At 41.7% G+C, this 12,481-nt stretch overlaps 1 protein-coding gene across 4 annotated transcripts in view; it reads left to right on the forward strand.

Moving 5' to 3' along the window:
• The window catches only part of LRP1 (LDL receptor related protein 1), a 494,504-nt gene that overhangs the window by 214,645 nt on the left and 267,378 nt on the right, over positions 1-12,481 (forward strand). For all 4 annotated transcript variants that reach the window (XM_075337062.1, XM_075337061.1, XM_075337063.1 and 1 more), the window contains one exon: positions 7,403-7,565. In XM_075337062.1, the coding sequence (XP_075193177.1) occupies positions 7,403-7,565 (163 nt within the window). The remainder of the gene's footprint in view (positions 1-7,402; positions 7,566-12,481) is intronic.

Below are 12,481 nucleotides of genomic sequence, written 5' to 3' on the forward strand. Positions count from 1 at the left end.
CTCTGAGGTTGGATGGTGAACGTTGGTGGACACCAATTTTCAGGTCTCTCCAGAGATGCTCAATAGGGTTTAGGTCAGGGCTCTGGCTGGGTCAGTCAAGAATGGTCACAGAGTTGTTCTGAAGCCACTCCTTTGTTATTTTAGCTGTGTGCTTAGGGTCATTTTCTTGTTTGAAAGGGAACCTTCGGCCAAGTCTGAGGTCCAGAGCACTCTGGAAGAGGTTTTATTCAAGGATCTCGCTGTACTTGGCCACATTCATCTTTCCTTCAAGGGCAACCAGTCGTTCTGTCCCTGCAGCTGAAAAACACCCCCATAGTATGATGGTGCCACCACCATGTTTCACTGTTGGGATTGTATTGGGTAAGTGATGAGCAGTGCCTAGTTTTGTCCACACATACCGCTTAGAATTATCACCAAAAAGTTTTATCTTCGTCTTATCAGACCAGAGAATTTTATCTCTCATAGTCTGGGAGTCCTTCATGTGATTTTTTGCAAACTCTATGCAGGCTTTCATATTTCTTGCACTGAGGAGAGGCTTCCGTCGGGCCACTCTGCCATAAAGGCATGACTGGTGGAGGGCTGCAGTGATAGCTGACATTGTGGAACTTTCTCCCATCTCCCTACTGCATCTCTGGAGCTCAGCCACAGTGATCTTGGGGTTCTTCTTTACCTCTCTGACCAAGGCTCTTTTCCCACGATTGCTCAGTTTGGCTGGACGGCCAGGTCTAGGAAGAGTTCTGGTGGTCCCAAAAATCTTCTATTTAAGGATTAATGGAGGCCACTGTGCTCTTAGGAACCTTTTATTACTGCAGAAATTATTTTGTAACCTTGGCCAGATCTGTGCCTTACCACAATTCTGTCTCTGAGCTCCTTGGGCATTTCCTTTAACCTCATGATTCTTATTTGGTCTGACATGCACTGTGAGCTGTGAGGTCTTACATAGACAGGTGTGCGCCTTTCCAAATCAAGTCATATCAGTTTAATTACACCCAGCTGGACTCCAATGAAGGAATAAAACCATCTCAAGGAGGATCACAAGGAAATGGACAGCATGTAACTGAAATGAGTGTCTGAGCAAAGGGTCTGAATACTTATGACCATGTGATATTTCAGTTTTTCTTGTTTAATAAATGTGCCAAAAATTTTACATTTCTGTTTTTTTTCTGTCAAGATGGGGTGCAGATTGTACATTAATGAGAAAAAAAATGAACTTTTTTGAATTTACCATATGGCTGCAATGAAACAAAGAGTGAAAATGTAAAGGGGTCTGAATACTTTCCGTACCCACTGTATGTTCATTTTTTATTGTACTGTGAACAATTTTAGCATTTAAAAGGAATCTGTTGTCTGATTCATGCTTCCCATACCGCGGGCAGCATGTATCAGAGTGTGGCTGTATGATTGCAGCTATAGTAAGTACGGTATATATATTTCTTCTGAAATATTACCGCATTTTAGAGAACATGTACTTAGAGAATCCTTATATACCTACGAGTGAGAGACCTGTCAGTCATCTGCAGCATCACTATGAAGAGCCAGCCAGGGACGGATCTTGACTACGCTCGTCTCCGGCTTTGGTCACCATCTGGTTCTTCTAACTATATTTTCTTTGAATTCTGGGAGTGTTTGAGAAAAAATATATTTGACTGCAATCATGCCAGGCTCCATTCAATATAGCCTTAGGTTTGGGCACCAAAAATCAGATGACCAGTTCCTTAAAACACCACTACAGGTTTTTTTTGTTTTTTTTTCTAATTGCACTGCTGTAGTGGTTTTTTAACTCTTAACTCCCCATCCCCCTGTCTTACACTCTCCTTCCGCAGTTTTCAGCTGCACTCTGGTCAGTCTCCAGCACTTTGTGACTTGCCGTTAGCTGCAGTGTTTCATGGAGCGCTCCGGAGATCATAAATAATTTACTATGCCATGCACAACCTGTCTCCTCCCTACATCTGTGACCTAGTCTCCCAGTACCTACCTGCACGCAACCTTAGATCCTCACAAGATCTCCTTCTCTGCTCCTCTCTTATTTCCTCTTCCCACAATCGTGTACAAGATTTCTCCCGTGCATCCCCCATACTCTGGAACGCTCTACCTCAGCACATCAGACTCTCCCCTACCGTGGAAAGCTTCAAGAGGAACCTCAAGACCCACCTCTTCCAACAAGCCTACAACCTACAATAGCCCTCAGCCCAGTAGACCACTGCGCAACCAGCTCTGTCCTCACCTATTGTACCATCACCCATTCCCTGTAGACTGTGAGCCCTCGCGGGCAGGGTCCTCTCTCCTCCTATACCAGTCTGTCTTGTACTGTTAATGATTGTTGTACGTATACCCTCTTTCACTTGTAAAGCGCCATGGAATAAATGGCGCTATAATAATAAATAATAATAATAATATTAAATACTAGTCTATGAGGGCCTTGCTCTGGCTGTCATAGAGTGGCATTGAGCACTTATGACTTCGATTGTGACTTCTGGCCAGTCAGAAGCTTTGGGCACAAGATGTGCTGCGGGAACGGAGCGGCCTCTAAGGTGAAACCACCAGAAGGTGAGTATATGACAGGGCGGGGGGCTTACATTTAAGGCTATGTGCGCACTTTGTGTTTTTACCTGCGTTTCAGCTGCGTTTTGAACTGCAGCATTTTCATGTCAAAATGCATGCGTTTTGATTTTCCAGCAAAGTCTATGGGAAAAGTGGATTGCTAACATTGAAGTCAATGAGAAGTTGCAAAAAGCAAGAAACATCAAAATTCCAGCGTTTTACCTGCTTTTTAGCTGCAGAAAGAAGGCGTTTTGGACTTCATAAACACATGCGTTTATGACATCAAAATAATGGAATGATATGTCCCTTTACACACACACACATAGTCCGACAATTAAATTAATGAAAAATATTAATTTATTGTTATTTTAGCCATAAATAGTATAAAACCGCTAGAATTATATTAAATATAACTTTTCGTTATGATTTAAATAATTATGTTTGTTTGCATTTCTTTTTCCTTTTTTCATAGTATTTGTATGTTTAAACTTTATTTAGTAGTGTCTTTGTATTCAAAACGCATCTGTCTAAACGCTATGGAAAAGCATGTAAAACGCACTAAAACGCGGTAAATACGCACGCATATTTATAGAGTTTTGATGGTCAAAAGCAACTTTGGCAAAAGCAATTTCTTCCAGAGGATGCGTTTAGAAGTGCAACTACCTCGACGCAAAGTGCGGACATAGCCTAAAGCTCAAGGGTGGAGAGAAAAGACCGGGCACCACAGAGGAGCAATAATCAGCATCACACACGGGTCTAAGGAACCGGACCGCTATTGCGGACATGGGACACCTGCCCCGGATCTGCATGATCAAAACAGACCGCAGTGCAAAAATCGGATTCCCTTGCTGGTTTTCACCTTTTTCCATTGTTTGATCTTACATTTAAAGGTTCTTGGTTGCTTCCTTGCCTATAAAAATAATTCAGATTTTTATAAAAATAAGTAAATCATGAGATGTGCAGAAAATTTTGTCTTTTTTTTAGGGTGATGTGTACAAAAAAGTGAAATACATTTTTTAAAAAAAAAAAAATTCTAAAAAACTGTAGATTTACAAGCCATGCAATGCACCCATGGGAATTGTAATTTACAAATTGCCACTCTCTGTGCCAGCCTGGTGCCCTCCACAAGGAGAAACCTTGCCCTCTAGGCCTCCTGTCTGAGGCTTCTCGCCCATCATTTATTAATAGCCTAAAAGAAAAAAAAATCAGAATACCAGAAATTTCTGCACTTCTTGGAAAATATTCCATGAAAATGTCAATTATCTGCAAAAAGAAGCAATAAAAACCATCTGCTTAGAGTACAAAAACAAGCCCTCACCGAGGTTCCTAAACATACAAAAAATGAAAAAAATAAAAATGTACAGGTCCCAAAAAATCAGAAAATGGCAGTGGAAACTTTTTTTTTTTTTTTAAATTTCTGATTTTTTTTGTTTGTTAAAATAATAATAAAAATAAATTAAGTATTGCTATGATGATACCTACATTCAATGTCTTGTTGCCAGGTCATTTTTTGCTACAAAATTAATTGAAAAAAAACCCAACAAACAATTGCAGAATTCCATTTAAAAGAAAAAATAAAGACTTTTTTTTTTCTCCCCTTTTTTTCAATACATTATATGGTTAGTTGATTGGTGTCATTCAAAACTGTAACTCCTCCTGCACAAAGCAAGCCCTCAGATGCCATGTCGATCAAAAAATAAAAACCTTGGTCCTTTGATAATAATGTTACTGCTTTTGGATCAACGGGAGGAAGAAACAAACCTGCAAAAGCAAAGAATTCCTGGATGTGTAAAGGGAAGATTTTATAGAAAATTACCTTTTGTTTAAATCACATTTTTGTATTATTTTTTTTTTTTTTTTTATTCATATCACAATCTGTATTTAAAAATAAAAATCTTACAATATTCACATTTCCCCGTTGGGGCTTTTGACATGTACAGTATATAATTGTCACTAAAAAAACGACCCTGTTCCGGTCTTTTTTTTTTTTTTTTTTAATTGAAGCATCTAATGTGCGTGTGTAAAGGTCATTGTGAAGGAAAAAGGAGCAGGATCAGCCGTGATATCGCCTATTGTAAATTATGGATCCTGTGTATTACATGTGCATAGAGGTGTTTCCTACCATTGTAATCCTGGCTCTGCTGATAAGGAGCCTGCTGAAAACTCTTCCTGAAATGACAGGACGTGTGAATCTAAAAAGCTCTTCTTAGGCCATGTTCACACGTTGAGTATTTGGTCAGTTTTTTTTTTAAACCTCACTAAGCCAAAACAAAGAGTAGAAAAGTATAATAGAAACGCGGGCGCCAATTCTACTTTTTATTTTTACCCACTTTTGGTTTCGGCTTACAAATGTGGAGGTAAAAAACTCATCAAATACTGAACATGTGCATGTGGCCTATTAGTGGGATTTTCTATGACGTTCAGGTGGGCAGTCACTTACACACTATGTGCCTATCATAGTGTGACCAATAAATTGCGGAAAGTCAGATTAAGTGTACACTCATCTGATCAGGTTATATGGGGGGGACATACGGTACTTTTTTTCAGGTTATTCAGATGGTTGCGATTTCTAAATTCTAGGGAACTATGGCTGAGCATCTGGATATAATTGTATCTGATATTTTCTCCTATTACATGTGCTGTGTATTAGCCAGTATGAACAATAGCCACCTATTTCTTAGTAAATGTATTAGCTGCTGCTATTTTCTTATTTTCTTAGTCAATTGGCAATTCTCGCACATCTGAGTCAGCATGGGTGGAACCGGCCAGATGCTCTGTTACAAAACCTCCTCGGGTCCACTTATTTTCACTTCTGTTATTGTTTCCATCTTTTTTTTTTCTCTTCTCTTTTATTTATGTTTGTTTCCTTTTCAGTCTCCAACTGTTGAAAGCAAAATGTGATTCTATAGTCTTTGTAGAAATTCTAAATTCTTGAAGTGCGGATCTTATAAAAGTTATTTTGCCTTTTACCTCTCTCTGTGTCTATCTATATCTGTCTCTGTGTCTGTCTCCCTCTGTGTGTCTCTATCTGTGTGTCTGTCTCTGTGTCTGTCTCTTTCTGTGTGTGTCTCTCTCTGTATCTGTGTTTGTGTCTCTGTCTCTGTGTCTGTCTTTCTGTCTCTATCTGTGTCTCTGTGTCTGTCTCTTTCTGTGTGTGTCTCTCTCTGTATCTGTGTTTGTGTCTCTGTCTCTCTCTGTGTGTCTCTGTGTCTGTCTCTTTCTGTGTGTGTCTCTCTCTGTATCTGTGTTTGTGTCTCTGTCTCTGTGTCTCTCTGTCTTTCTGTCTCTATCTGTGTGTCTGTGTCTGTCTCTTTCTGTGTGTGTCTCTCTCTGTATCTGTGTTTGTGTCTCTGTCTCTGTGTCTCTCTGTCTTTCTGTCTCTATCTGTGTGTCTGTGTCTGTCTCTTTCTGTGTGTGTCTCTCTCTGTATCTGTGTTTGTGTCTCTGTCTCTGTGTCTCTCTGTCTTTCTGTGTCTATCTGTGTCTCTGTGTCTGTCTCTTTCTGTGTGTGTCTCTCTCTGTATCTGTGTTTGTGTCTCTGTCTCTCTGTCTTTCTGTCTCTTTCCCTGTGTCACGCTCTGTGTCACTCTCTGTCACTCACGGTGTCACTCACGCATGCGTTTTCAGCGCTAAATTTCTGAAAAAGGCAACTTTGGTCAAATCAATTAAGCCCAAAACGTGCGCTCTAAACTGCAAGTAGGAGAACGCAAAGTGGGTCCCTAGCCTTAAAGGTGTTGTCCAGATTGTTCACTAAAGTTTGCAGTCTCTCTATAAAACTATTGACTTGTTCATCCTAATATTGCGCTGTGACAAGTCTCCGTGGCCAGTGGTTAGACTGAACAGCCATGTAACTGCAAGTATGCAATACGCATACGGCCACATTCCAACTAGACGTGCGCAACCTCACTTTGGGAAAAAGTAGTTGGTCAAGTGTCAAATATATTGAAGTTCTAAAATATTTTTTTTTTTTTTAAATATTTGTTTTGTATGCTTTAAGAGTAACTTTTTTTAATTTTTTAATTATTCTTCAGACGTTGCAAGTTTTATATTTTTGTAATATATTTTATTTCCTTATTTGATTCCTTCTCTTCCAAACACCATGCTGCAATTCTGTCTCAATGCACACCCGCTTCAGGCTCCTTCAGAAGCGATCTTCTACTGCTTCTCATTAAGGAGCCATATAATATAATCAAACAATCGGAGTACAGGATTCCCCTATTGGTGCTTTTAGAATGGATCTTCCAAAGGAAGTGCACGAAGCATTGACCTCACCCTGCAGCATGGTATTTTGAAGAGAAGGAAGCAGAATACAGCAATGTATTCATAAATTTGCCACACCTGGAGGATAATTTTAAAAAGTAATTTTTTTTTAAATGATTATTTGCTATTGTCTTCATTACTTAAAAGGAATCTGTCAGCAGGTTTTGCTATGTAATATGACAGCAGCATGATGTAGGGACAGAGATCTTGATTCCAGATCTGTATCACTTATCTTACACGTTACAGCAGTTGTGATAGAATCAGTTTTCTCTGCCCGCCCACACCACTCTGATTGGCAGCTATCTGTGTGCACACTTTATTGTAAAAAAGCTGATAATCAATGGTGGGGTTATAAAACACAGCTTTTATTGAAACCTCAAAACACAGCACAGTAAGTGATATACTGGAACCTGACTCTCAGCCCCTATATCACGCTGCTCTAAGGTTACATAGCAGAAGCCTGATGACAGATTCCCTTTAACTCTTTCATGTTTCCATTCATGTTTGTGCAGCTACCATGGGCACATGAGCACCGCAGCCTAGGAATAAAATGCATCAATTATGTTTTTGACACTCTGCTTTTTGTACTTTTATATTTCAGATGTAGAACAGATGGCCATAGACTGGTTAACCGGCAACTTCTATTTTGTGGATGACATCGATGACCGAATATTTGTCTGCAATAAGAACGGAGACACCTGCGTCACCCTTCTTGATCGAGAACTGTATAATCCCAAGGGTATCGCTCTTGATCCAACAGTGGGGTAAGGCACTGTTCTAAATTATTCCAAAAAATACCTACATTTATTCATGGCTGGTTGTTGTTGGGTGAAGAACTGAAATACACATTGTTTCCTTGGTCACTATCTGATGGAGACAATTATGATCTTACATGGGCAAAGGGACAATTTTTTTTATTTCTTCCTAATCAGTGTGATCAGTTCGACACCAAAATGTGGTTATATTTCCATACTACTAGGGGGATTTTTAACTGTACTCTATTGAGATTTTGATTTGGCTTTTATCCTAAGTCATAAGGCAAGGCTTGTTAAAGGGTTGATATTGACTTATAGGGTTGCTAACTCCAATAAGTGGCATTAGAGTTCAAGTCCTCTTCCTCTCTGAGGTGGTGATTTGCATATTTAATTTCCCAGAGGAGCATTGCATGGCTTATAAGCCTCCTTACACAGGCAAGTCACTCTCCACAATTAGAAACCTTACCCCTTAGATCCTACTGTACTTATCTAATAAAAGCTAATTTTATGCTACTTTATTTGCATGTAATACCCTACATAGCCAATAGACTCCATTGCAAGGGTATGCCAAAGCATGGTGGCCAGCATATGTCAGAATGACGCCTTTTCGTGTGCAGAGTGTATAGATCCTTTTTGTACATGCCAAACAGTCTATATGAAGCTCTGGGCTTTAGCTATGCCTATGCTGAACATGGGCTTTGAAGTGCTGAGCTGTAGAGACACAGGACTGGCTATAATGAGCGTCAACCCAAGCGGTCCTGGCTATCTACACTCTAGCGCTTCACTACATCTTTTCCACTACTATACTTTGGTGGGGTTTTTTGCACAGCACTGTCTGATAAAGTGAAGTGACTCGCCCACCACAGGGCCCTAGGTGACTCGGTGTCGGGCCGGACTAGTCCAGGGTAGTCAGCGGTGGCGGGGCCTGACTCTGTGACCCTGGTGGAGTCAATTAAAGTGGCGGTATGGATGGGGGTGCCACAGAAGTCATATTCATGATCTGCTGCCTCTCCAGCCAATGAATTGCAGATTTATCCCTATATCATGGATATTTTATTTATTTATTATATATTGCTAATATAGCGCCATCATATTCTGCGTCCATTTACAGACATTATCCACACTGTGGGTCACAATCTATATTCCTTATCGGTATTTGTTTGTAGTGTTGGAGGAATCCCATACAACGGGAAGAACATACAAACTCCTGCATAAGGAGATTCTGTGCTTCTCTCAAAATAAGACTGGGATTAATGTTATTTTTTACTTCAAAAGATATGCTAGGGCTTAATTTCAGGGGATGTCTTCTATTTTTTTTTATTGGCGTCAGTGATCGGACCATGTGTTGATAACAAATTAATATTCACGCCCTCCCACCGCCCATAATCCCACCCCTCCCTCTGTGACTGCTTCAGTGATTGGAATGTTTCTTAATGGCAAATAAATAATCACCCTCATCCTCGCTTATAATCCCGCCCACCCCTCTGTGCTGGGTGTCAATGATTGTCAGACTGCTGTGTTACTGCCCGAGTATGGCATTGCAATGCTCGGACTTGCCATCTGCTCTCCTCATCTGAGCGTGACCGCTGCATAGAAACACAAGCTGACATGCTCGGGTCAGGAGAGCCCCGGCCAGTCTGAAGATTGCAATGCGATTGTCTGGTAGTAATAGGGCAATCTCACTGAATCACTGTTATGAGCACAGAGAGGTGGGCGGGATAATGGGCAGGAGAAGGGGGTGAATATTCACTTGCCATTAACACTCGTTTCAAACACAGACGCCGGCACAGAGGGGTGGGTGGAGAAAGGGGTGAATATTCATTTTCTATGAACTAGCCAGCATGTGGCTATAAACTTCCAGGGCTTACAGCAACACCACATATGTGCTGCCCCGGATGCCTCTGATGTCACGGCGGTGGCTTCGAGCGGTGATGTGGCCGTACTGGGCGCGGGTGACGGGCTTTTTGTAAGGGGGAATAAAAATAATACTTAAAAGGAGGAGAAAGAAAAATAAAATAAATAAAGAGTTTGTGACGCCAGTTGGGGTGTTCGGCTGTGGTATGGCCAGTCACTGCTGGTGGGCCACAGGAGTTAGGTGGTGATGCGCAGTGCCAGAGAGTTGTCCTCTCGCCCCCAACTATGGTTGGTTCCTGGGGGATGTGTTGAGGTAGAGATGACGCAGCAGGGAATAATTTAGTCAGAGACAGGACATGGAGCTTCTACCTTTTTACTGGAGCTCAGCAGTATATTAACACAGCATCTAATGATGGGGGTACTTCCTGCCCTAATAGGAGTTTGGCTTCTCTGCTGTATTGTTGCAGTATACTCATCCTCTGCTGCGGTTTCCCTATCTGGGACTAGGTATCTTGGTATCCTTAGCTTTCCAAGACAAGAACAATCCAGATTTGTAATTCTTTTTGGCGAGCAGGTGACTGGAATCCTGAAGGAAGACTCTCTAGTTATTCTAGAAGTTTCCAGACTCTCAAGTGCCCCTGTGCTCCCAGGAAATGTCTCTGCCCCTTATAAAAAGGCTGCAGGCTCTTAGTTTTGTCACTGACCATGAAGGCACCGGTGACCTAGGGACGGATTATTATTATTATTATTAATAGAACACCATTAATAACATGGTGCTGTACATGAGAAGGGGTTACATACAGAATACATACACAAGTTACAGTAGATAGACTAGTACAGAGGGAAGAGGACCCTACCCTTGCGGGCTTACAATCTATAGGATTTAGGGGAGGAGACAGTAGGTGGGGTGTAGATTGGTCAGGCGGCAGCTCCGCTCGGTGGTCGGGCGGCGGATACCCTGATAAGTGTAGCTGGCCCCTCCAGAGGTTTCTAGAAATCGCCTCAGGACAGGACCTCTCCTCAGTACACTCTTCTCTTCACCTCACACTGACTGAAATGTTACCCCACAACTAAGCTCCTCCCCTTTTTCCTTTTAGGGTTCATCGCTCAAGAGTTGGTTTTCTTTCTAGTGACAACCCCAGTAAGGGAGTGTATGAAAATGTGTGTTTTGTGGTGAGCAGCAGAGATAGCCAAATTCCCACTAAAGCTTACAATTCATGTTAAACAGATGGCAATATACATGTAATTGTATGATATTATTTGTGGTGACTAGGCACAGGGCACCACACATACACCAATGAAAGTTACATTTCATGAAAGGGATGCCTAAGCTTTATTTCAGGATACTGTTATAGTATGGTACGCTACTAGGCCTTAGGGTGGCTTTGCACGTTGCAACATCGCACGTGCGATGTCGGTGGGGTAAAATCGAAAGTAACGCACATCCGGCGTCACTTTCGACATCGTTGTGTGTAAATTCTAGATGATACGATAAACGAGCGCAAAAGCGTCGTTATCGTATCATCGTTGCAAGCTCCGACATTTCCATAATTTTGCTGTAGCGATGGTACGATGCTGTTCCTCGTTCCTGCGGCAGCACACATCGCTGTGTGTTACGCCGCAGGAGCGAGGAACATCACCTTACCTGCCGCCGGCGGCTCTACGGAAGGAAGGAGGTGGGCGGGATGTTTACATCCTGCTCATCTCCGCCCCTCCACCGCTATTGGCCGCCTGCCATGTGACGTCGCTATGACGCCGCATGACCCGCCCCCTTAGGAAGGAGGCGGGTCGCCGGCCAGAGCGACCGTCGCAGGGCAGGTGAGTGCATGTGAAGCTGGCGTAGCGATAATGTTCGCTACGCCAGCTATCACAAGATATCGTACCTGCGACGGGGGCGGGGACTATCGCGTGCGACATCGCAGCATCGGCTTGCGATGTCGCAACGTGCAAAGCCCACCTTAGTTTTGGAGTAACGCTTATATCATAAGCATGCTCTAAAAATCCAGGAAATCCTGCTATTGCTTATTTGTGGGGTGAGTGTTATTTTTGGGACTCACGGTAGCTCCGATACAGCTGCAGGAGGACTTGGCTGCTAAAAAATAGGGGGGCTCATCATCCTTTATGTTATGACCACAGTGCCTGGCCAATCGTTTTTCCTTCTGAACTTAACGAACAACTTCATAGGCTAATATAAGGTGAGGAGACTTGCAGTTGGGCCCGGCATTGCGGCCATGATATGGACTGTAAGATACGCTTGTGTGTATGCACGCTAGATGCAGGATTTTTTTCCAGACTTCATATAAGCCAGGATTTTACAGGGTCTCTGTCACAACTTTATGCTGCTCTGGCGACAAATACCCAAAATCTATCTGAAAATATATTTTAAAGGGAAAAAATACTTTTTTTTTGTCTCCTGACCTGATTACCTTATTACCTTTGCATAATCACACTTACGCCATCTAGAATAGGAAATGTCGCAAATATTAAAAATAAAATTAGGTATTGAGCAATCTGAACTCTATATGTGGTCAGAAAAGACCATGAAGCAAGAATATAAACTCCACGATCTTCTATATGTTCCTGACTGTGCATTGCTGTCCCCATTTGTGCTTCCCAGAATCTCGATGATTCAAGCCTCACACCCACACAAATATACAGTTGGGAAAGATCTGATTGAATATATTTAAGGTGGAGGTTTTCGTCGTGGTCTCGTGCTCTTAGAACATATATCATAGCATCTGAAGATTAGTAAGTGGTGCTGAAAAGACAAGTTTTACAAAAACCTTTTTTTATTATTAGTCATACATTTTTCTTATACACTTAGTTATAAATGTTTTTCTCTTCTTCTCGAAACTGGATAAAGATGTTGCATGATATTGCTTAACAAGCAAACATCTGCTCTTTTAGCCTTTTATTATGATTTGCCGAAAAACAAAGGAACTAAATTCTCCTAACTCTGGTGCTCCTGTGCTTTGAGCATTTCTTGTGTGTTTATACCAGAGGACCCTTAGTGTAGTCCTAATAAAACATCATATAAGGGTTCTGTGGTAGGTTTACACAAAGTGCTAGGG

The sequence above is a fragment of the Anomaloglossus baeobatrachus genome, chromosome 2, assembly GCF_048569485.1.
Source record: "Anomaloglossus baeobatrachus isolate aAnoBae1 chromosome 2, aAnoBae1.hap1, whole genome shotgun sequence".
NCBI lineage: Eukaryota > Metazoa > Chordata > Amphibia > Anura > Aromobatidae > Anomaloglossus > Anomaloglossus baeobatrachus.